The sequence below is a fragment of the Tenebrio molitor genome, chromosome 1 (assembly GCF_963966145.1).
Source record: "Tenebrio molitor chromosome 1, icTenMoli1.1, whole genome shotgun sequence".
Classification (NCBI taxonomy): Eukaryota; Metazoa; Arthropoda; class Insecta; order Coleoptera; family Tenebrionidae; genus Tenebrio; species Tenebrio molitor.
In genome coordinates, this window is record NC_091046.1 from 30,590,971 (window position 1) to 30,616,071 (window position 25,101).

Here is a 25,101-nt window from a genome sequence, read left to right on the forward strand (position 1 = left end):
AAAGCACTGTTCTACAAGTAATAAGTAAACAAGAGGTGGGAACAAGAAGGGACCGTCCGTGAGTAGAAGACCCATAATAATTTTTTTAATTGCTGTCAACCTCATCTTTAACCTAATCTCAAAATTACCCGTTCACTGCTTAAATTTTGAAAATAGTTGTTACTTGATTTTCAATGTGTACGCGAAAGTTTTGAAAGTAAGTGTACATACCTCTCTCGTGAATACCTGTATACACAAGACATTTAAAAATTCAAATGTGCATTGTGTGTTGCATAACGGAGGATGTTAAAATTATGTTCATTGATTTTAGCACGAACATATTCTATTAGAGGTCAAGTAATGGTTTGAATGTTTTGAAACATTTTAAACCAAGGGAGGCCAGACAAACTCGCGAGTCATTTGTTCTTAATAATTTAACTCCTATATTATAAAAATCGATTTTAATAGACAAAGTGAGGTGAACATTATTTTACAATGTTTTCATTCTTACCAGACCTAGCCATGAAAGAATTACGTCCATTGTCCATTTAACGTTTTTGGTCAAAATCAGCATACATATTTTATGAAAAAAATACTACCTGTTTGTCTTGATTTATTATAAGGTTCTACATATTTTTTTATGTTATAATGAAAATGTAGTAACTTTCAACATTGGTTTAATACAATGAGTTTGTTTTGAAAAGTACATAACAAAAACAACGAGAGGACTAGGCGTCAATTCATTGTTTCTGCTGTATTTTTTAAATCATAACTGTAATTATTTAATTATTAACTATCTACTTTGCCCTAACAGTGTTCTAAATATTATCCCAATTGTTAAGATTAACATTGTGGCTAAAAAAAGATAAAAACAAATTATTTTGGGGTTGTCAATTTCACGTGCAGTTCATAATCCTCATAAAATACTTAAAAGAATACATGGCAAAATATTTTTTTGATAGCTATTTGCCTATATACTCCGCCTATGAACAAGATCGAGAATCAGTATTTCAGCAGTTCTAGTTCTTGTTTTCGAATTTCCCAAGATTAAAATAAAATTTAAAATTATGAAATAACGGTACTGTGTTTGATTGAAAAACGGAAACAAAGTACATGATACTACAAAATCAATTTAATATTATTAATATTCATGCACTGCAGGAAATAAACCGTTGAAACAAAATATTTCTAACCAAGAATGCCACTGTTTAGTTACCTCTGAAGTGAAAATACAGCTACATCGTCCGGAGCGTGCGCATTAAAGTTCACCTTGCCAATGACGTCATGAGAATTTCTTGTTAGCAACGAAGTACGTTTCCTACATTTCAACATTGACTTTGTAGATAGAACAGATGGCAGCAGGTCGTAGCTAGTTAACATGTATACGTTCAGTCTCCCAGCCATCTTGTAAAATTCTAAAAGTATGCTTTTTGAGGTGTGTGTTGGTTTTATAGGATTTTAAAGTGGCCACGGTTATTTTATGGGTGAGTTCTGAAATTTGCAATATGTTGTGCTTTAGTTTTAAGTGGTCTGAGTTTAAAAAATAGTGTAAAGTTGAAGTTATGGTCAGAAAGTGTGTCTCTGTCATAGCTTTCACTCCATCCGTAAATTCAAGAAAATCACTGAAAATGTTCCGTGTAATGACTAAATCAAGAACTATTTTGTAAGTTTCAGCAGTTAGTGCGGGTTATTTATTTTTCTGGGTCTTTTGCATTCAAACTATACAGTTTCCTCGTGAGCATAAAGGTCATTTTTGCCTGTTCAAACTGTTAGCCTTATTAGGCAGACCTTTGACTTTCGTATTTGTAAGAAAATATTACATTTGCAATTAACTCATTTCTTTCTTTATTTATTTTAAAGGAGCTTGCAATGTTCTGCTTTTGTCTTCCATTTTATTTTCCTGCAACGATCGCCGGAAGTCGACTAATAATCAGTCTTTCAAGGTGCTAACTGTTTAGGTCTTCTGTTTAACGTAGGTATCTCTTGGCTCTCCAAATGACTCATCACCAATCCAAGACAAGACATAGCTTGAGGTCAATAATTTCCATCCAACTTTCAACTTCATCGTATTTTTATTTAATGTAGCAAGGCAGCTCTGATCAGTTTTCAATTTTGTTTTATTTCTGGTTCTACTTCCTTTGTATCCGTTTTTAATTTTTCCTTTGACCCACCTTATTTAATTACTTCAAAATATTAATTTGTTAGTGTCTTATTTTTTTTAATAATTCAAATGCCACATTTTGTAACATAACCTCTCTTATAAGTGAACCATCTCTTGCAAATGATATTCTATTTAAAATTCACAACATGTAAGTAAGTGCAGTATTTATTTTACTAACAATAAGAATAATATTGACGTAAGTTTTAAAGGTCCAATGTCAGTTTTTTGAAATATACAATATGTATCTATTTGTGTGTAAAGTCTATTTGATTTTTATATACCTAAATTGTCAAAACTTTCTCAAATTGGCAACAGATAAAATTTCGGAATAGGAATTTTTGTGGATCTTGGTAGTCCTAATTGTCATCGTGATGCTGTCATTTGAAATTGACGCGTCGAAATGTCTGAAGAAAACGTTCTACAAAACGAAATTGCTACCAAAAAGCGGAGACCTAGGGTAACTTTATCCTAGAAAGAAAGAAGACCATTGACGTTAAGTAAATAAGTAGTAAAATAACAAAACAGTTCGTTCACTTTTACCTACGAGCGTTTTCTAAATGACAGTTTGAAGAGCTTTAACCTCACTTTAATTTTCCAGAATCTAGTAATAATATTAATTAACCCATTTTGTGTCCCACACCATAGAATTCGTAGTCATTTTATAAATAAGCACAGATCATTATAAACGATTGTCTCATCGTAGTTGGCGTTGAAAACACACACAAATTTTGTTTGTGCCGCCTGCCTCGCAACGTTAGACAAATTGGTAATTGTTCACTTTAACTATTTCTGGAATTTTCGCGTTTTTTCTGGCTAGACAGCGTCAGGACGTCCTCCTAGATCGTTTCCCACCATTCAAACCTTGTGCAAATGCTTTTTTTTTTCTCTTGTTGTCTTTCAAGGTTACGTCAAGGTCGCGCCAATGGCTTAGTATAACTAAAGGGTAAGGAAAATTCATTTGCACAAGGTTTGAATGGTGGGAAACGATCTAGGAGGACACCCTGAGCTTGTCTAGCCAGAAAAAAAGCAAAAATTCCAGAACTAGTTAAAGTGAACAATTACCGACAAATTAGTAGACAGTTTTCCACTACCGCCAGAAGCGCCACCTATGGGCGATACTAGTCTCACTCATGTTATGAAGATTCAGGCACATTCAATTACGTCACCAACGCCTACTGCGATGGGACAATAATTTATAATGACCTTGTAGAAAGAGAATTGTACCAATTGTACCACCTGAAAAATTAAAAAGTCGATTTTTTTCTTTGAAATTTGAACATCATATTTCTTATAGTGTCCGACCGAAACCATGTTTTTCAGCCGAAACCGAATTTCGGCCTCTGTTACAGTTTCGGCCGAAACCGAAATGTTTGAATTCAGTTACTTTTTGAACACAGACCTAGACCTTTATAATTAGATACAACCGTTTGTCTTCAATCCAAATACATATAAAGAAAAACATCTTTATGCTTACTATTTTTATAATAAATCAAACAAAAAAACAACTTCTGTCAGTCTTAATTAAACATTTATAACTATTATCGGGTGTTTTTTTAAATTTCATTGTGTCGATTGTGAATGCATTATAGGTACGGGTTACGGATCAGCTGTTTAAATCTTATGATGTACACGAGTGGTGCGTTCACATTCGATTCTTCAACGCCTACTACGAGATGAAATTAAAAAAAAAAAAACACCCGATACTTAATAATAACCGATGTGTGACGCGACAAAAAACAGTTTCGGTTGGAGCCGAAAGTTCGGGCGATTGTGTTTTAGTCCTTTATGGAAGAATATGTCACCTGCGCTTCTGCGAAAAGGGATGACCAAAATTCTGCAAAATTGCGCGTTTGTTTCATACGCGTCTACGTTTTTGCATTTGCAGCCACGTTTAACACAGTTTTTTGCTTTTTTCTTGCAAACCAGACGTCTTTCAAGGACGAGTTTTTCCCTACGACATTTTTTATTGACGATCAATTTTTTATGTAAATCTTAATTGATTCAACAGTTTAAAAAGGCATGTAAAAATTACGTTGTTAAGACTTGGGTGATTGCATTAATGGGATTTTATTCTTCATCGTCTAAAATATCTGCATTTTAAATTTCACAAAAATCCACTAGAAAATAACTGAGTGATTAGGCTCGAAAGTCTTAGCTGAGAAACCCTGTATAGGTTATGTAAGTTTGATAACATAAAATGTCGCTGATATTTTAGAACAGCATAATATTTTCTGTTTTATCCTCTTGACGGTGCCCTTCGCGATATAATGCTGAGTTACAGTTGGTTTTGTCGATTTGTCAATTAATTGTCTACTTGACAATACCTATCAAGTGATTTTTAAAAATGTCATTGAATTTTGACGTTAATTCTAACCTATCTCTCGTAAGAAGGTTTCACACTTGTTACCACCGGCCCTCGAGGTATGATCGGGACCGGTGTCGTTTTGTTGACCAATGCCTCTGCTTCGTCGGAACGACTCCCACAAGAGCCAGGCTCTGAAAAGAGCCGCTGTCTTGTTTTTGGCGAGAGGGGTGAAATGACACGCACTTTTTTGAGTGTAAAAACTAACTTCTGACGTTTCTCGGCCGACGCCGCCTATTTGTTTAGGGAAGTTGGGACTAAGCTGTCCTGACCAAACCGGGACGTAACCGGTGCCCGGTGACACACTATGGAAAAATTGCAAAAATGTGTCAGTTTTATTCTGACAGTTCCCGTTTTTTTGCAACCTACTGTACCATCCGAATCGACCACCCTTGTTCTAATTTGGAAAGAATGAGCACTTGACAAAAAATGTAGAAAACTAGGTGTACTCTATAATTTTCAAATTAATTGTAGCAATAGATACAATCCTACTTTTTTAAGTGTAATTCAGTTTCCTTGTCAGCTATCACCGTGTCTGAATTCCTGTTAACAAAGAATTAGAACGACTTTAACAATAATTCACCACAATTGATATTAATTGACGTGGCTGATTAAAAATAAATTAGTTCGTTTTTTAAATGGACTGGTTGAAGTCTGCAGTCTGTTAATGCAGTAGTTGTTTTTTTTTTATATTAAAAAATTATAAAATCTTACATTATAGGTATTTTTATTTGTGTTTTTTTTTTTTAATCTCATTCGTGATCTATGTAGGTATTATACGGGGTGATCAAATAGGACTGTTTAAGTTGGTAACACTGAATTGTATTTTAAATCGTATAACAGGAGTAACTTTCGGTTGTTGATGGCTTGTCGTTGTTAATGCTATACCTACATCAGATATTTGTCAAATAAACCAACAAAACATATCCGGTTGCAGTGTTATAAATAACCGAATTAAAAAATTTTCTTAATTGTACTGCCAACTTAAACAGTCCTTCTTGATCACCCGGTATTATGTTGGTTACAACCCATTGCATTCCTTTTGTAACGTCCACATCTATTTTCCAGACACATATAGTGAAATTTTTTTAATAAACAATTGTCAGTGTCAAAATGAAGTAAAAAACCATACTGTACCACCCTAAAATTTGGACATATGGACCAGCTGTATAACAATTTGACACCAAATCATGGTTAAGGTTATGTTCACTTCACTTCCCGTACCTTTCTTCCGTGAATTAATTTTCAAAACAAATTTAATGAAAAATCAGGAGAAACCTTTTCGAATTTCAGTTTGGCTCATACCAACAAGACAACGTTTTGACAATTGTTTATTAAAAAAATTCAACTATATACGTCATTCAAGAACCGATAATGTTAAATTAGAACAAAATAATTGTATTTCATTTTGAATACTTTCTCCGTTAAGTTTAAGGTATGAACAATCTAGGTCTTGGAAGAATTCTATGAGTTACATATTATATGAATGGTTTGACCCACACCTTGAAGCTGGATGAAAGTTTTGTTGTGACATTTTCTCTGTATGAAGAATCAACTCAGACGACATTTATATTCGTATAATCGGGTGTCCATTTATATCGTGCGTTCATTTAAATTTATCCTCAAAGTTGGCGTTGAAGAGTCGATTGTGAACGCACCACTCGTCAGTCTCCAGAGTAAAAACACAAACACGAAAAGTGAAGTTAGATTTAAACAGCTGATACGTAATTCTTTTCTACGTTAACAATTGACTTTCCAACGCCAAGTTTGAGGATAAATTTAAGTGAACACCCGGTATAATCATATGTATGTACTATAATTTACTGCAATACAATGTCAATACAATAAGAGAAAAGCGTTCTTTTTTTACTATTTGATTGTTGACTGTAAAATGGGCTTATTTTTTCTATATTTTTTTAAAGTTAACTTAAAATTGAATGACCTTTTTTGTTCGACACTGAGAATTTGCTCCTGTGTGAACGGATTTTGATAAATGTCAACTTGTCAAAACAAAACGTCAAGCAAATAAAGATTTTAAGCGATTTGGAGCCTTTAAGGGGCTCGTCGAACAAAAAAAAACCGCATTCAACTCGTCCGTGTGTAAATTGGGCTTTTTTTGGCATCGTGGGTCTTTGAACGAACTCGTTAAATAAACTACATAGTATGTATTACCTTCCAAGATTATAAAAGTCTTAATTGTTTTAATTTAAATGTGACTCATAAGTTACAAGGCCGTAGTTTATTAATTTTCTTGTGTTCGATCATTTGAACACATTGATTGTAAGGATTACAGGATCCTCGCGCAAAGTTCACCTTTGTAATGTATGTACAGTTAATTTAAAAATTATAGAGTACACCTAATTTTCTACGGTGTAAAATGCACTTACATTTTTTGTCAATGATCAATGTCAGTTTTGACAAACAAAATGCCTAATCTAACTGAAAACACGAAAGTGTTCATTCTTTCCAAATTAGAAGGGTGGTCGATCCGGAAGGTAGCCCAGTATTGTAACATTGCGAAGACCACCGTATAGAGAATAAAAGAGACAATATTATGGTCCCATAAAACATTAGCAACAGTTTATGTTGTCAAACTTATCTAACCTATATAAAAAAATATGACGTTCAAATTTCAAAAGGGGCATCTTTATATGTGGAAAAAACTGTAATAAATCGACTTCTTGATTTTTGAGCTGTACTCTATAATTTTGAATTTAACTTTTTACTCTTACCATTTGACAATATAATTTAAGTACATATTAAATAACGGCCAAAGCAACTTTAACTATCTAAATTAATGTCTGAGTTACCTAAATTCACAAAACAACATTGGTATTCAATTTTTTGAAAAATTAGAATACATACCGGCACATTTTTTTAACTTTCAACTTAGTCCATACTTATGCCCTTTGTTCAATTAAAAAAAAAAAAAACGCAGGTCAAGCATGTAGTTTTTGATGAAAGAAGACAGAGCGAAAAAGGGATGATGATGCCTTCTTTGACAGATGTGTTTTGCGAGTGTAATGTCTTTTTTTGAGTTAAGTTTCGTTTTCTACGAAATTATAATAAATCAACTGCTTTCACAAGTAAACAACATTCGCTTTTTCTATCTCACTATGGAACATAAAGCTTTTTTTTTGTAAAATCGTAACAAAATGAAGTCATTTATACAGTAATTTGCTGGCGTAAATAATGCCTTTTGCGCCCTAAAGCGCCTAAAGGAACAACAATTAATTTTATAGCTATTTTATTTGTTGCATCACATTGGCAACCAACAACATAACTCTTGATTTTTGAAAACGAATCATGTCATTTATTTTTTCAAAGCTTTAAGGATTTAAATGATCTTACAAAAAATAGTTTTTGCATTTCGGGCCCTAATAAATTCCCGTATAGCATCAACGCTAAACTTTAAAAAAAAAATTTTTTGTAATTCTAATAGAGATTTTTATTCTGAAAACAACAATGTATCACAAGTATACACTTACATACCAAAAGTACAAAAAAAAAAAATGTAAAAAATGCTATAAGCCATTCACGATCTTTTTGGGACCGAGTTGGCTATGACCATCTAGTGATTTTGTTGGCAATACCTCGGTGATAACTAAATTCCCTAAAGGAAATTGACACTTTTTGTGTTAGGTTAGGTTGTTTTCAGTTTAGGGTTATATTTTTTGAATAGGTACCTTGTTGCCGGATCTCTTAAATCTGGTCTGTTCTTCTTAAATTAAATGAAATCGTTTAATAGAATTTTTTATTGTAATAAAACTATTATGGCAATTTTGACTGTTTCTTTGACGGAAATTTAAATTGTTTTTACACATTTAATAAATCATTTCGTTCCTTACGAATATTAAAATAATAAATCTGGCAATGCGGTGGCAAGAAAATGTCGAACAGACACTGACACAAAAAAAAATTGCATCCGTTGCATTACTGAGTCAGTAAGTCCAACATGAAAAGAAAAAATCATAGCCAACTCGGTCCCAAAAAGATCGTGAATGCCTAATACTGTCGTCTATACAGGCTGATTCACGTAGCCCGTTCATTAGAAACTTTCTGATTTCCCCAAATCATATTAATATGAAAATTGGTAGTTGACTATAGGTGCGTTTTATTGCCGCCTATTATCTATCTACTAGCTCAATCCAATCGTTTTATTGCAAAAATAGTGTCAGCCGCTAGCTATCTTCGGTATCGTCTCTCGAGACGATAGAAGGCGCTAGAAATGGAGGGGGAATTGTCATATGTACGGTCGGTGGACAAATAAAACTGGGACACTTAAAATTTAATCTATGTAAATCAGACCATTGAATTGTCAATATATTTGTGAGTGTCTATATAATATGTAATACCAAAGTTAATCTATTTGTGATAAAGCCATAATTAAACGATGCAAATTTATAAATTTTGACTTATGTGATTGTCATTTTTGTCCCAGTTTTATTTGTCCACCGACTGTACGTCATATGGTATCAATTCTGTCAAGTCTGATCTGGTTTTGTTTTTGTGTTCCTCACCTTGCCTTTTGTACGTTGTTTTTAAAGATTAAAAATTAAAAAACTGTTTTAATATTAATATCACCGACATTTTTTGTTAATCCATGATTATCATCATAACCTCAAATAAATATAACGTCACGATCTGTCAAATGTCTATCCTGTTAGTAACAAATCGTTTTGTGCGAAATGTCATTTTTAACCTATCCTAAGATAGAAGATAGGCAGCAATAAAACGCACCTTATAATCGACTACTCGCAAGTTCAAATAATGAAATATTTTCAATATTTTCACTTCCGGGAATACCGGAAATCGACGCCATCTTTATTTTTTTAATGGAAAGGCCTCATTTTGAATTCACATTTCGATTCTACGTTAAATTTTGAGTTTAGAACGTCTTTTTGTCAACACTTATCTGTCATCGTTTTTGACCTATGTCATCTTTTTTGCAAAAAAGCGAGGTTGCAGGGCTTCATTAACAAATTTATAACCCTTGAACCATCGGAAATAAATAATTGAGTTTTTTTAGTTGAATTCCTAAAGACCTGGCCGATCTTTTCCCCCATTAGTGAATTTTTTTTTAATGTTTCATACGCCTACTGAAATTTTTCAAAATTGCTAATCAAAAAATGTCAAAAACCTCATTTTTTTTAAATGACAAGCACCATTTGTGACACTAGATATAAATGTAAAATTTAATTCTAAGCCTACTTTTATTAACATTGTGTATGCCTATTCCCAACCGTTTTGGCGTAGTTTCAATTTTTTTGAGTAAAATATTCTTTTTTTTTATCAAACAATTGTTTTATTTGAATTTTTATTCAAAAATCACATGCAATAAACAGTAGATAACAACGAAATAATAAAAAATAAGCAAATTAACAAAAACATATTTTCAATGAAATCATTTACATACATTAAAATATTTTTTTGTTAATTTGCTAATTTTTTGTTGTTGTGTTATCTAATATTTATTGCAATGCTATTTTTGAATAAAAATTCAAATAAAACAATTGCTAATAAAAAAGAATATTTTATTCAAAAATTTGAAATTACGCCTAAAGAGCTGCAAATAGGCATACATAATGTTAATAAAAGTGGCCTTAAAATTTGATTTTACATTTATATCTAGTATCAGAAACGGTACATGCCATTTAAAAAAATGAAGTTTTCGACATTTTTTGATTATCAATATTAAAAAATTGCAGTAGGCGTATGAACATAAAAAAAATGTCGTTGATAGCGCAAAAAAGCGGCCAAATCTTTGGCAAGTCAGTAAAGTAAAAATAAATTCTTTATTTCTGCTGGTTCAGGAATTATAAATTTTTAATGAAGCCCTGCAACCTCACTTTTTTGCAAAAAAGCTGACAGATCAAAAACGATGACAGATAAGTATTGACAAAAAGACGTACTAAACTCAAAATTTAACGCAGAATCGAAATGTGAAGTCAAAATGAGGCCTTTCCATTAAAAAAAATAAAAGTGGCGTCGATTTCCGGTATTTCCGGAAGTGCCACCATTTTGAAAATATTTCATTTGAACTTGGAGTAGTCGATTATAGTCAACTACTAATTTTCATATTAATATGATTTTGGGAAATCAAAAAGTTTCTAATGAACGGGCTACGTGAATCAGCCTGTATACTCCATTTTGCGCTAATCATTGGCCGCATATCTGCGCAATCCCATATGTTATTATTTGTCATTTGTTTTTCCAGCTAACTTAGTTTGGTTATTACATTGTAATGCAGTGCATTTTGATAGCTTCTCGCTTGGTGTTCGTCATTTGTTTCAAAAATTAGTGTTATTTTTTTATGTGAAGTTATACTTATGATACATTGTTGTTTTCAGAATCAAAATCTCTATCAGAATTACTACAAAAAAAAATATGTATTCCTATTTGAAAAAAGAAAATTTTGACAGTTTAGCCTTGAAGCCCTTGGAGTTATACGTGAATTTAGTAGGCCGTTTTGTAGCCTATTCACAATCGTTTAATTTGGTGTATAGATAATTAAAATCCTCCGATAAATACGGGAGCTATGGACTCGTCTTTTTTTTTGGGACACCTGTATAAGAGGTTTTGTATTCAATGTTACAAAACATGTAGCCAGAAACATATCCTGCTCTAATTATAAACCTTTTTGATAACCTGGCACTCACATTACATATAAAATAAATTTTGTAAAAAATGTCACTTCTTAACGTGATCCTAACCTAACCTTGTCATTGATCTTCTAAGACATACTTCACAATGTTGTGAAAAATTCGTAGGCTACTTGATGAACTTTCCAATTCAACACTGATATGTAATCAAGTAACTAGCGTTACGTCAATTACTTGACAATTAAAACAAAATTTGTCAAGTTGTTTGAATGGGTATTGTGATAAAATAAATTAAAATGTATTCAACTGAAGACAGAATACACATAATGCATTTAAACCATGCCAATCAGAGCATAAGAAATGTCAGTGAGATTTTTTCAGTCACTTGTCCCGATAGTGTAATTTCTTCAATCGGAACAATTTTTAACATTTCAAAATTTAATCTTGAATGACATTTTTAGTCCACATTTCGACCGTTTTTTGACGGGTTTGTGGTATAATCGCTTGCTTAGCAAACACTAGCAATGCATTGATTTGTGTTTTTTTAAACTGAACATAGTATGAACTACGTCAGTGTTAAAAAAGAGTTCCGGTATATCATTTCAATAGTTACAGTTTTTCACCACTATGTCTGTCGTACACAATTATCTTATTACGTACATATTAATATTTATGGATTGTTTTTATACTCATTTAACCAAATTTTACTTATTCATAGTTTTATATTTTCCGAGAAGTTCCAATAAAGGTAGACTCATGTACATGTTATTTCGTGCTTTTAATTTTCTAGAAATAGATAAGGTTCTGTCATGTCTACTCCTATGTACATTTTCAAATCCACCCTAGCTACAAAATTGTACTTAAAAAAAGCTGTTAACTACATATTTTGGAAGCATAACCTCACGATTAATGTATTCTACATCTCATAGCATATGAAGAGCAAAGTGAAATTAGAAAAAAAAGAAAATTACGATGATTTAAAGGAATTTTGAAGCTGAAAAAATACATTTTCTATGCAAATATGTATTAGGAAATTGATGCAGTTTCGTTCTAAAATGATTACCGTGAGGTGATATAATTTCGTTTTATGTTATCTAAAAATAAGATTGTTTTCGGTTAAAAATATCCATACCATAAATCTGTTTGCTTTGTACTCGTCGATTAAATCGGTGAATTCTTCCAAAACGTGTAGTTTACGTTAATAATACATATAGTGATTTTCTTATTTATCTTATTGCGTATTATCAAAAAATCAAACTCCTGTTTTATTTGTACTTCATATGGAATAAACCAAACAGCATCCTGTGATAAAATATCCGACGAGGTAAATGACCTTAAAACGCATATTTTCCTTTCTAATTTTGGTTTAAACTAGCATTGCAAAAATCACTTTCTCTAAAAACTCATTGCGTGATGTTCGTTTAATTATAATTAGATATGGCAGTCTTGTAACGGACTAAAGTGCCCTCTAAAAAAGTTAAAGCAGTGTTATCTTGAACGAGTGTATTTCGATCTCGGAAAACACATCCAAGAATGTAATCGGCTAATTATTAGTATTGTAAAAGCTGAGTGGAATTACTGTGATAATAATGCTTGCTTTGATATAAATTGATTATAAATGTAAAGTTATATGCTGATTGTGACTATCCCACTGAGTCCATGATTGTTAATATTTGTACAGCTTTTAGTCACTGTTACTATTAATGAAATTAATTTTATTTTCTTTGTAGGTAATGTGAGCAGGAAAGTTCGATAGTCAGTGGGGACAATGTCGGCAGCAATGCGCTCGACTCTTCAGACTGTCCCCGAAAGTCTGGAAGTAACCAAAAATGCCGACCCCGCTAGTAGTGCCAAGACGCCTGTTAAAGTTAGTTCAGATGCCAATAAGTCATCCCGTTCGTACAACTACCACACACCTTCTTCAACCAACAAGGTAAAGTTTGTGTTCGCGTTAGAGGTCCATATTATATTGGCAGGCGAATTCAACGAATGATGCGTGCAAATCAATAATATAAAATATTGCCTGTTTTGGAATGTTGCTTCTGTTGAATTCGTACTTCCCTAAAGAGAAATATTGTTTGTAGCAAATAACAATCTTAGTTCTAACTAATTTTATCACTCTGGAACTAACAACATTTCTCTCACTGTGAATGCTAGTGAAAAATATTTTGTGGAGGTAAATTAAATCTTGCAAATTTAATATGTTGGCTCTTTAAGTAAAGTCCGTTTTTTTGTATCGTTTGGTGGTGGGATGTTTTGTTGCACATTGTCAAGAAATATTTTTTATAATCACGTTAATTTTAAACTGACAACTTAGTATTGAAAACAAATCTTATATTATTATTAAAAGTTCACGTATTCGTAATAACTAATAAGTATTTATTGCTATTATAATAAGAATTTTTGTGTAAATGTGAGAATTACCGTATGTAGAATGAATTCAATAAATGGAATCCCATTCGCTCTGCTTCGATGAAACCTGTAGTAAGTGATAAGGAAATTTACATTCTCACGCATAGAGAGCGCTGCAGTTAATATCGCATTTATTATTTACTTTAGTGAGACGGTTTGCATATGATTTATTAATCTTTTCTTTCAAATGTTGCTCTCTCTCTAGTGACATCAAGTACAAAACAAATATTATTTTAGTCAAACTTTTAATAAAGTAGTGTGTGAAAAAGATTAAATGATAAGTTTTTCCGTTTTCTTACGTTAATTTTCACGTGATGTACTCGAATAAAGATAAGTTTCTAAACTTTTAACATTTAATGTCTCAATTAACCGTGGGTATTAAACTTCCTTCGTGTACGTTAAAATTTTACCACCAGCGTACCCTTTTTTAATAAAATAGTTTCAACTAATTTAAAATTATTACCAGACAAAAACAAAATGTTTGGTGGTAATAAGCAACCCACACAGTATAGAATCTAATGTTTTTTTTTTTTTTTTTGGTTTTGTTTTTTACTTAATCTCATTATACTTAGCAGTTTCCAGATGTGTTTAAAACACAGTTTTAGAAAATGCATTTTATTTTGAACCAAAACGCCATGTAGTAATATTTTTTTTATATATAAAAAAAATATATGGAAAATCTAATATGCTACTTTTACAGTTGCCATAATTATCTTTTTTTGTAAACTGTAAACTCACTTCAGGTTAAATAAAAAGTGTAGTTTCTCATATTAGATTTTTTAAATTTGTTGGTTAACTGTGCTGAGAAATATTTTCCGCATATTAATTTTTGATATTGCGATATTTCCTGTATCGTAATATGATGTTACAATACGAATATCGTACGTTTTTTTCACTACCAGTTATTATCGTGAGAAGTAATAGTAAATGAAAAAAAATATATATATATACAATATACATATGTACCAAAGTAATAAGCTAGAAACATTTTTTATTTCTGTTGTTTCTCAGTCACCGCTTAAAATTCGGACAATTCAGACCATGGAAGTATTTCCTTTGAAGTCAAAATTGCAGCAAATGGGTCTATTGCAATTTGATACCAGCGAAATCATCACAAAAGTAGAAAAAGTTTATCTTTCACTTCACCGCGCCCCAGTGCGGTAAAGTATATTGTCACAAATAAATGTCAAAAAGTTTGACACTTTATATTGATGGTAGATAAAATTTATTAGCTGAAAATAGTATTAGCTACCAAATCCGTAATTCTTATAAATTATCATTTTTTAAAACTCTAAAAAGTGTTGACATACAAATCATTCATATAACAAAATCATTCCGACACAAAATGGCCAAAATCCGTTTATACTTCCTTGTTAAATTAAGAACTGCACATTTAAGAATAGATTTTAATGGTCATGTGATGATAATGAGTTGTACCATTCTTTGATTAACTTTCCCAAGGATTTCACCGAATTTAAAAACTGTTCAAAACCTCAGGAAATGTTTCGCTTCCTCTTATGCTTCAATACCATAAAATACTTACTTTGCTTCTAAGATTAAGAAGAAAAAATAGTTTTTTTTTAACTTACCGGACTTCAACCTGAAAACATACGAAACATGGTTTTCACAAATTGTATATTATCTTTTAACTGGATTAAAGTTAATGTCATTATACACAAACAGTCGTGCAAACAGATTATGTTGGGCTTTAATTTTAGTGCACGTCATGTCTGTTCATTTTTATTCAGTTAGTGGAAGTAGTAACCTGAAGGATGCGGCTGGGTAACATCGTTGTGCCGAGGTGCGTTTTTGAGGTCGCCCAGAGTTACCATTTCATAATGAAACGGGACGAGTGTGTGTAATAATCGTCTGACGCATAACAGTTCATGAATTTTACGGAGTTTAAATGTGAGAATGTGTCTATGTGTTCAGATCCGCAACGAGAGACCGAGAACTTCCTAGTGTTGCGCTCCCGTTCGATTCTGGTGCGCGAGATCAGTCAGAACCCGACTTTGGACGTTGCGCTTGGTGCAATTCGGGTCGTGCGGGTCTTGTTTTACACCCTTCACCACTACGGTATTCGGCCGCGGGCGAAACAGACCAACCCCAACTCTCTAAAGTGCACTTACTGTAAACTAGTGATGTTGCGTGAATTCTCTTGTTTTTTTTTATAAAGTTCTCGCAGAGTGGCGTATGTTATTTTTATATTCATACAGATAATTTTATACTTCTTCACGTATTTATGATTTAAATTTAGAATCGTTATCTGTTAGTGGCTATGCTTGCTGACAGCCTCATAAATCAGAGAACAATTAAAAAACAGGTACAGTAAAATTTTTTAAACGATTTATGGAATTGTTAAAGAAACATTCATTATGTAGATCAGAGTTTACACTGGCGTAAATTTTACATTTACATCACTTAGTGCAGATTTCATAATATCTCATTATGATTTGATTGTTTAAATACAATTTTGATGTAAAAAATTCTAAATAGACACGGAGGTAAAGGCTGTTTTCCTTCAGACTATTGTTTTTCCCGAGTTGCTCAGATTACTTTACGAACGATTTAAAACCGAAATAGGTATTATAAAATGAAACATATCGTAGATATGATTTTGAGTTATAACAATCGTGTAAAATATTCCAAAAGATTCTTTGAACCTTGAGTATTCTTTAATTCATGTCTGTAAATTACATCACACTTGGAAAGTTTGTAAGTGAATGGTGCACATTTATGAATTAATCAGTCTGTAAAACGAACCATTGTTACATGTTCGTTTGTTATATGTTTCATTAATAAAATAAAGTAAAATTTAAGCTAATAATAATACAAAGGTTATAATAATGCTAAGAAAAAAACGTTAGAGTTGATTGGTGCTTTGCGCAGAAAATAGATAAAATTTATTGTTTATTCAATCCATATCCTTCCAAGACCGTAAATGACTGTTATACCTATGTACCGAAAACCAATTTGGTGCGTTCCGGTTTAAGGACAATCTGTTGTGTCAAAGTGCGTTAGTAATACCAAATATTTGAAATATACTTACAACAGTTGTTCGGGTTACAGTCTTTTTCAGAAATACAGTTTATATCCACAATGTTACCAAATTTTTTAATAAAAAATTCATACATTTACGTCAGTATAACATGATCTACGCTGTATTGATTTTATTAATAGTACATACTATAATTTATGTACAAAATTATATAGGTATCAATATCTAGTATTTGATAAAACTAGATAAGTTCATTGGTAAACAAATGCGGACCGTACACTGCACAAAAATTCCACTGTGCTGTTCGTTAGCAGTCCGGATTTATATTCGAAAGATGCAGCAACATCCTGATTAAAACTGCCCGGTTTTATCACTATGTTCGAAGTGTCCAGCGTTGCTGGAAGTAAATTGGACGCTGCCGCTGCTATCCGTCAGTCTGCGGTTCGTCCACAATATAGTGTTAAAAATCAAATGATGAGACTGTTGAGGAGATCTAAATCGGCGGCCCATCCGCCATCTGAAAAAATACAACAAAGGCAAAACGGACATCACTATCATCATCATCAAAACAATAATCAAGATGTCAGAAACGGTGGAATGGTCGTTAATATTGTTGAAGGTCTTCCCTTTGTTGTTGGTGCAAAAAATAAAAAGGTAAAGTACCTATTTCGTCTTGACAACAGTTATTTCGCTACATTTCTCTCATCTGTTACGTAGGTATATCATTTTAGTATGTTTGATGGTTGAATAATCTGTTTCAAGTAATTAAATTATTAAATATATTTTGTAAAGTGAATAGAACTACATACCTACCTCGAAACATAAAATTTAACGTTCCTGATATTTAATAAGAATGAAGATTGAGAATCAGAGGTTATACATAAACATCATATATACTCCGTACTCTGATAGATTGTAAGGCTTTTGACAGAAGACAGACCTAGAGAGTAGTGTGGCGGGAATTAATCTGCAGGGATACAACGGTTTTCTACATAACGTGAAACAATTGAGATGGAGAGTTTAGTATTTTTCACTGCTTTATGTTTTGGAACTAGAATTTAAAAACGTGCAATCTATCACCGTACGGAGTTTACCGATGTATAAATTGATATAGTGAAATGTGAAAATTTAGAATGCACGTTAGAAATCAAATATTTCAATATGACATACTCGTGGACCATGCTTTTAAGTATTGCTTCGACAGTTATTAATCATCACGATGACGTGAATAGAATCACTGCAGTATTTTTTGTTACCTTTATTTACACAAGGAGATGTCATTCATTTACATTGAGTAGTAGTGCATCATATCTGAGCTGTCCAGTTGCGTATGTCTACACTTTTCCATTTATTTGTTAATTATAGTGGGCGTAGGAACACGGCCACCACGGCTACAGATGAAATAAACACAACCACGCATATGGTGTCAGTATTAGTCAGCGAAGGTTACACATTTTCCACATATAAATATTTCTCCAATTTTTGGCAAAACTTTAGTTCAAATAATTCTCTTGCAAGGCGATGCACGAAGTGCGATATACAGATTGTTATCCAAATACATATACAGGGTTATTCACGAGAGGGGTATTTCTGAATTTCTTTTTACCGCAACCCATTATACACATTGCAACAATATCTTGATTTCAAATTTTGAAAATAATTATAACTGAATCCACGATGGCTCTTAGTTCTGTCTCTTTGACGTTAAAGCAAAAAAAATTTGTCAATTCGAAAAATGTGTTTTTATAATAACGACGAAAAGACTGACATGTTCCTCATTTATGGAGAGTGTGGAAAGAATTCTGTCGCCGCTGCGGATGCCAATGGTAGACACTTCGAACGCCTTTTACATTAACTTAATTTGCTAATTTATTTGTTGAATTTTGATTAAATACAGGTTATCTGCCAATCTGACATTTCTCATAAATCTATCCAACTTACTTTGATTTCTAATTTAAAAGAAATAACACATTTGGTTTAGTAGTTACTGCCGTTGGTATTGTTGGTTGCGCCAAATTAAAAATTCAGAAGTACCCCTCTCGTGAATAACCCTGTATGTAATCTGTTTCAAAATAAAAAATCCAACACTGCATTCTACCTCGAAAATACAACCGACAACGTCGCCAACTTTTGTTTTTAGTGTCTGCATGTGTCAGAAAAAATTGGGGTTGTGAAAGATAACTGTTGACAGTCGTTTTGGTCGTAGTTCCTCGTGTTTTTTATACTCATTTCATTATTTTACTCAAAAGGTATGATATGGTAGCTACCACCTTTTTGCACATAATAATTATATTGTGTTAGGTAAATAAACTCAAAAGTTCAATGTTAAATTTTGGCGGGAGGTTAGGCCAACCCAAAAAAACTAAACTTATTCTATTCTTATTCAACAGGTGGTGGATTTTTGATTTTGAAACAGATTTTTTTTTATACGTCCATGTACTATGGCGGACAATAAATTTAGGCCGGCCTGTCATTGAGTTGACATCAAAATGTGAAGCTGGCATTATGTTCAACTAACCCCATTTTAGATTTTTGTCATTCTTGTCATCGTGACAGCGATAATCAAAATTAAAATTGGGAAAAGAACCGTGCACCCGAGAGAAGTGCCACTACAAATCAGTTATGCTACTGAGTCATGATCTGTAAGTTACGAAAAAGGCGAAGGAAACGCCAAACAGCTTGAAAACCTTCAGTTTGACAAACTGAGACACCAGTCATAATGACAATAAATGGTCGCTTGCATTGACTTTTTTGAAATGTCAGAAATTTGCCGGCCTAAATTTACTGTCCGCCATAGTATTAACTTTAACCAGTTAAAGAACTTTTCTTATGAAACCAATTACGTGCAGATGTACAATTGGTGGACAAAAAAAGCTGGGACACTCAAAATTTCTTACGTTTGTATCAAGTTTTTAATTGTCAAGATAAAGTCAAAATAAAACCGACTTTTACAATCAGTGTTGACAGTTACTTTCCGTTTATTAAACTCTCGCACTATCAGTGTCAAATTTTTTACTTTTTTGTGGAGTGTACTTATGGTGACATTCATTTTCAGTTGCCTGTACACAAAATCTAGTTATCAAAACGTCAACAAGAAAAGTTTGGTTATGTTAATGGAGTTAATTTTCTTCATTGCAAACAATAATTAACAATACCGTGCTTCTCTCTGGCCGTTAACAGTATTCTTTTTCGTTTCATATCTTCTTGTCGTTCAGCCATTTTGTATAACAAATACTTTGAATGAAAGAAAGCGAATTTATTAAACTTAACTTCCAATTTGAAATTTCAAATTTTTGCGCCAACGTTAAAGTAAAAATTAATTATAGTCTCAAAACGGGAGTGCGGCAACTTGCAAACACTTTGACAGTGCGGGAGTTTAGTAAATGGATAGTATCTTGTCAGCTGTAATGCCGACTCTAACTGAATTCCAAAAACATGTAATTACACAACGCCCGGATGGAGGGATTACCATACGAGCTAACCAGATAAACGTTAGCAAAAAAACTGTTTTGTGGCATTTTTGTCTTGTGTCATCATACCATACTTAACCTATTTGTTAGCAAGCCTGAATTAAACGGTGCAAATTTGGATTTGAACAGTTGTCATTTTTATCCACCAACCGTACAATTACGGACACGGAATCTTGGCCACAACTGACATTTAACTGACAAATATGTGTGAACTGGCCTTTAATGAATATAACCCAACTTTTGACTCGATAATGCCATTTCCCTGCTTTTTTGATGTCACAAGAAAAGCTTCAAAGTTGTCAATAGTTCAATATGTAACTCTTTTCTTGCCTTTCTTTCAGTACCACAAGATGTTAGAATAAAACTAAGATTGAAATTAGACAGTAATTTTAATTCTCTCTAACTTTCATTTTAACTATTTTGCCATAAAATTGTTAGGGGAGCCAATAATTGAAACTCTTTATTTTTACATGTAAAATCCTATGTCTCGTAAACCAATTCTACACCCGGTATATTTAGAAAATGATCATTGAAACCTTGAGTAGAAGGTAGAATAAAAAATTCTTTGGAATTGTTTATAACTTGTTTTTAAATTTTATACTTTGGAAGTCGTCAAAGCCGAGTTCAAAATTATAGGCGAACAAGGAACTGTACATATATAAACAATTTCTGTTATTTTTTCTGACTTTCGCATTGTTTTTAAATCGCAAATTAGCGCGGTAGCGATAAAAACGCCTGTATAGTTGTCCTGTATACGATCGCAGTCTAAACGCTAGATTTCCGCCCAGGTTTGAACGTGTACAATTAAGTCGTCCCATACTTCGATGCGAATTTATCAACACGAAATTTCGTTTTGGTCTATGGGATCTCCAAATTGATGAATAGGACATAATCGTGCACACCTTGTTTCACTTGCGCACATTCTTTGTCAAACAAAAACTCAAGCAGAACGACTCCTGAAATCATTGAGGAGTCGGTAACAGGTCGTATTTCAAAGACAAAAAATTTCGTCCACAACTGTCATTACACTCACGTATATTCTAAAGCAGCCTTAGGAACGAATAACCTCACTTCACATGTTGACATACTGTGTCAATGTTCTTATGGATGACATTAATAAATGTCAAACTTTAATTTGCAAACGGCAATCATAGTGACAATAAAGGTTAAACTACGAGTATACCCAATTTTTGTGAAATGACAGGAAAAGGGTGGACGAAATTTTTTGGCCGCAATAGTACTATCGGCGCCCCCGAAATGTGAAGGCCAAATTTTCCTAGTGTGTGTTGAAACATCAATCATAGGCGTGCGTTAATATAGTCCAATTTTTACCCTTTTGAGGTGACGTCACGATTTCCTTCCTCGCTTTCTCTTTATTGAAACGACAGAAACAGAAAAAAAACAAAAAAAAAAGTCACGTTTATTTATTGATGGTCACTTTGAGGTTATTTTATGCTCCTGTCAATTTGACAATTTTTAATTTCTTTCACTTATTACATTGATTGCAAACATAACCTTTCGAAGTTATTGTCAACAAATTTGACACATTTATAGTTATTTATGATCAATTCAAATTTGTTTTTGATCCTAGCTCAAACATACGTAAAGTTACTAGATAATGACGTCATCGCAAAAGGGTAAAAATTGGACTATAGTGTCAGATTTGTGACATATAGTCTTTGCCAACACCAAATAACCACCAACACTGCATTCTACCCAGAAAATCAACCGGCAACGTTGTGTACTTAGATTTGATTGATCTAGCATCCTAGTAATATCAAAATTGCCATTATACACTTAGTGTAATTTTGTTTTCACCAACTTAATTCAACAGGTGGTGGTTATTTGGATTTGGCACGGCCTATATTTTCACAAATATAATTTTTCAGCAGATTTAATTCATTTTTAAACGATACACATGCGACGATACTTGACTGATGCGGAAAAAGCGACGGCTGTACCCAAACTCGGGGAAACTTGGTAATAGAAAATCTTTTCTTATCTCCCATACATATAGTACGCCACTGAACAAAGTTTTATTTAACGAGTATTTAATCTAGAGTCTAGACCAAAACAGAAGACGTTTCAATGGCACCAGAAATTTGTTCACATTTCGATGGTACTATCGAATTCATGAAAAACTAGTACAGCAAAATTTTGTTGCTACCGTTTTCAAGAATCCCAGGAGATTTGCAAAGTTGCAACATTGAATACCGTCAATTATATCAAAATCTAGACTTTTAACAACGAAATTATTCTAAATACGTATGTTAATTATATAGATTTTTGTTTTATAAAAAGGAAAGCTTATAAGCTGATAAGAGCACAAATTCAATTTTGGTCTTCGAATTCGTCTTTAGTTAAAAATCACGTATAACGTGTGGGTTAACACGGGCGCCTTTTTTCATCATACTGTATATTCTGTTTATTCTACCAGAACATCCAAGCTCCATAGCAGTCCGACGAAATTGCATATTGAATAATTGATTTGAGATGTCATTTTAATTTTGTTTCATAAGACAATAATTTCAGTCACGTGACATTCAAAAACAATGCCACGGTTCAAACTGGCCAGAGGGCACAATACTTGGGCTAGCTCGATCTCAGGGCGCCACTTGCGGCGAAGTCGAGGGTTCTTTTGGTAGCAGGCCCCGCAAGTAGCCTGCTGACCTGGCCAGGAGAGGTGTTTGAAGTTCGCGAGAACGAAAAGAAACGCACAAAGTGGACGTGGCTGGACCTAGGCGCTATTCAAACAGGCGAAACCAAAAAAATACAGACGGGCGAGCTGAGGGGGGGTAGTATTGATACACACTATGTAAGTGAAAATTGAATGTAATTGAAATGACTGTAGTTATATTTGAATTGATATAAATATATGAATGGATAAATATATGAATTGATATAAATATAAATGTGAATTGATATAAAAATGTACAATAAAAAGGGGTGGAAACTCGGTTCCAGCAATCCGGCCGAAATAGCTATTTCCGCAGAGCTTTACAATAAGCGAATCTCGCTGATGTCTACGCGGAGATGTTAACAAGGTTATAATGTGATATATATAACAAAAGTACGCGAGCTATTTCACTTGCTAGATTGAGTTAGTTTGTAAATTGTGATATGGTTAGTAAGATATTTAGAAAAAGGTTAGATAAAATGAAATTGAGTCGAATAAGAGGGGTGGCTTGCCGGTCTCCAGGAGCAGTCCGCGCTCAGGGGCCGTAGAGGAGCGTGTCCTTTCCCAGTCGTTCGGGGATGTGGTGGCAAAGTCCTTTGAGCGGAGCTGACGGTTCTAGAGACGAGACTGGAGCCACAGAGGTCTCGGGCGCGTCGACGATGAGCCCGACGCACGGTTTTCTCTTGACCTCGACGTAAGACGGTTGGGGTCGAAGTCTAGGGGGTGGAGATGGAGGATTCCCTAGAGGAGTACTACGTGTAGCACATTGTCTACATGAAGACTCACCTATACCCTCAGGCAAGGGAAATGCCTCGCAGAAGTCTACTTCGATTGCGTCACGAGCCTTAGCGTTTGGACCAAAATCCTCCCTAAGCGGAGTTGGAAGGGTGCGCTCAAATTTTCCACACGGAGACGATACAGCACACCATCCACAAGGTTTCGACGAATACGAAGATCCCTGGCACCAGGTAATAAATTGATTTCACTCGAACGAAACGGTCCGCAAAGGCACGTGGCACGGTAGATTCAGAAGAGAAAAAAAGTGAGTGAAGATTCTCCTGATAAGATGGAATATTCTCGAAGGAGTCGCGCGCGCGCTTGTCTTCGCGCTAGCAAAAGAGGGAATTTTGTAGGCAACCAACGATTCCTGAAGAGGTATGTTGGGCGAAAAACCAAGGGTGACAAGGCCCTCTTTTCCTCCAAAAGAAAAATTTTGAAGAAAATTTTTCTTTGAACCTCTGCCAACAAAAAAACAAAAAAATGAGAAGCGGGATGGACTTTTTGGGGTGAAGCCCGGGGTTTCCACTGACCCAGTACAATGTAGACGTACCAGCCTGAAATTGATGTGAAGCCGTATAGCCGCTTCGACGCTTAAACAGAGCGAATGACTACTCCGGTAACAAAGTCTATAAAACAAAATATCTCGAAGAAGAGGTGCGGTGCACATGGCGGTCGAGCGACACACTCGCAAGAGGAACGGAAATGTGGAGAAAGAAACATAGAGATAAATTGAAAGAAGATCCAACTCAACGACGGTCGTGTCCACCTGCCATGTTCCACTGCAAAATCTTCTCCGACCTGCGCCAACTGCCAGGAATTTTTCGGTCTCGTGGACCTCGCGATCGGAAGAAAACACTTGGGTCTAGCCTGGTTTTGTGGTGGATTGCTCCCCAAAACCAGCTAGATGTCAAGACAACAACAAAGACGAAATCGGTAACAAAAAGGAATGTCGAAATTGAGAAACTTGAAGGTGGTGGGTTAGGGTTACAAGGACCGACTAACGGCCAAAACCAAACGATAACGATAATGACAACCATACCGACCACGATCTTACTGCACCACGGCAAGGGGATAAATCCGAGATTTAAAAAAAACAAAAATTCAAAACAAAGTTTAGCTCTTAGAGTCGACCGAGTCGACAGAGGACGCGTTTGATTCGTCTATGACCATAGGGGAGCTTGCCCTATTTATGTGGTTTAGGATGCGCCAGGGGTGTGGTCATTACAGCCCTATCACAATGTGAAATTTACTTATGTGACATCATCATAGGGATCTCGAACAGGTTTTAGGTCTTGGACGTGCCAATGGCCTCTTTTAGTACCGGTATCGTCTGTCAGCTCATACGTTCCGTAACCGATTTTCCGGGCGATTTTGAACGGGCCAACGAATTTCGGACCTAATTTGGCGGTGTAGTGGCCAACCGCGTCTGAGAGACTTTTGTCTCGGCGCCATACCAACTGTCCGGGCTGGTAGTCCACGGGACGCCTGCGTAAGTCATAGACTCGTTTGTTTTTCTCGTGCGCAGTTTGGAGTCGGTTTGCGATTTCTCCAAAGAGTTTCTGGAAACCTAGCTGACGCTTTTGAACAAAGTCCTCTAATCGCGGGTCCGCGGGAGATAGTGGATGATAGTGTTCGCTACCCAAGACTTTGTGCTCACGCC

At 34.1% G+C, this 25,101-nt stretch overlaps 1 protein-coding gene across 14 annotated transcripts in view; it reads left to right on the top strand.

Annotated features, from left to right (window-relative positions):
- Positions 1-1,305: 1,305 nt before the first annotated feature.
- Positions 1,306-25,101, top strand: part of par-1 — a 48,851-nt gene continuing 25,055 nt past the window's right edge. For 11 of the 14 annotated variants that reach the window (XM_069062054.1, XM_069062059.1, XM_069062061.1 and 8 more), the window contains exon 1: positions 12,897-13,037. Coding sequence is in view for 3 of the 14 variants with exons in the window: in XM_069062066.1 (XP_068918167.1) it covers positions 16,890-17,168 (279 nt within the window). In the remaining 11 variants the exon portion in view is untranslated. Of the gene's footprint in view, positions 1,464-12,834; positions 13,038-15,285; positions 15,840-16,729; positions 17,169-25,101 lie in introns of those variants that run through there. The other 3 variants (XM_069062067.1, XM_069062068.1, XM_069062066.1) reach the window with 2 other exon arrangements.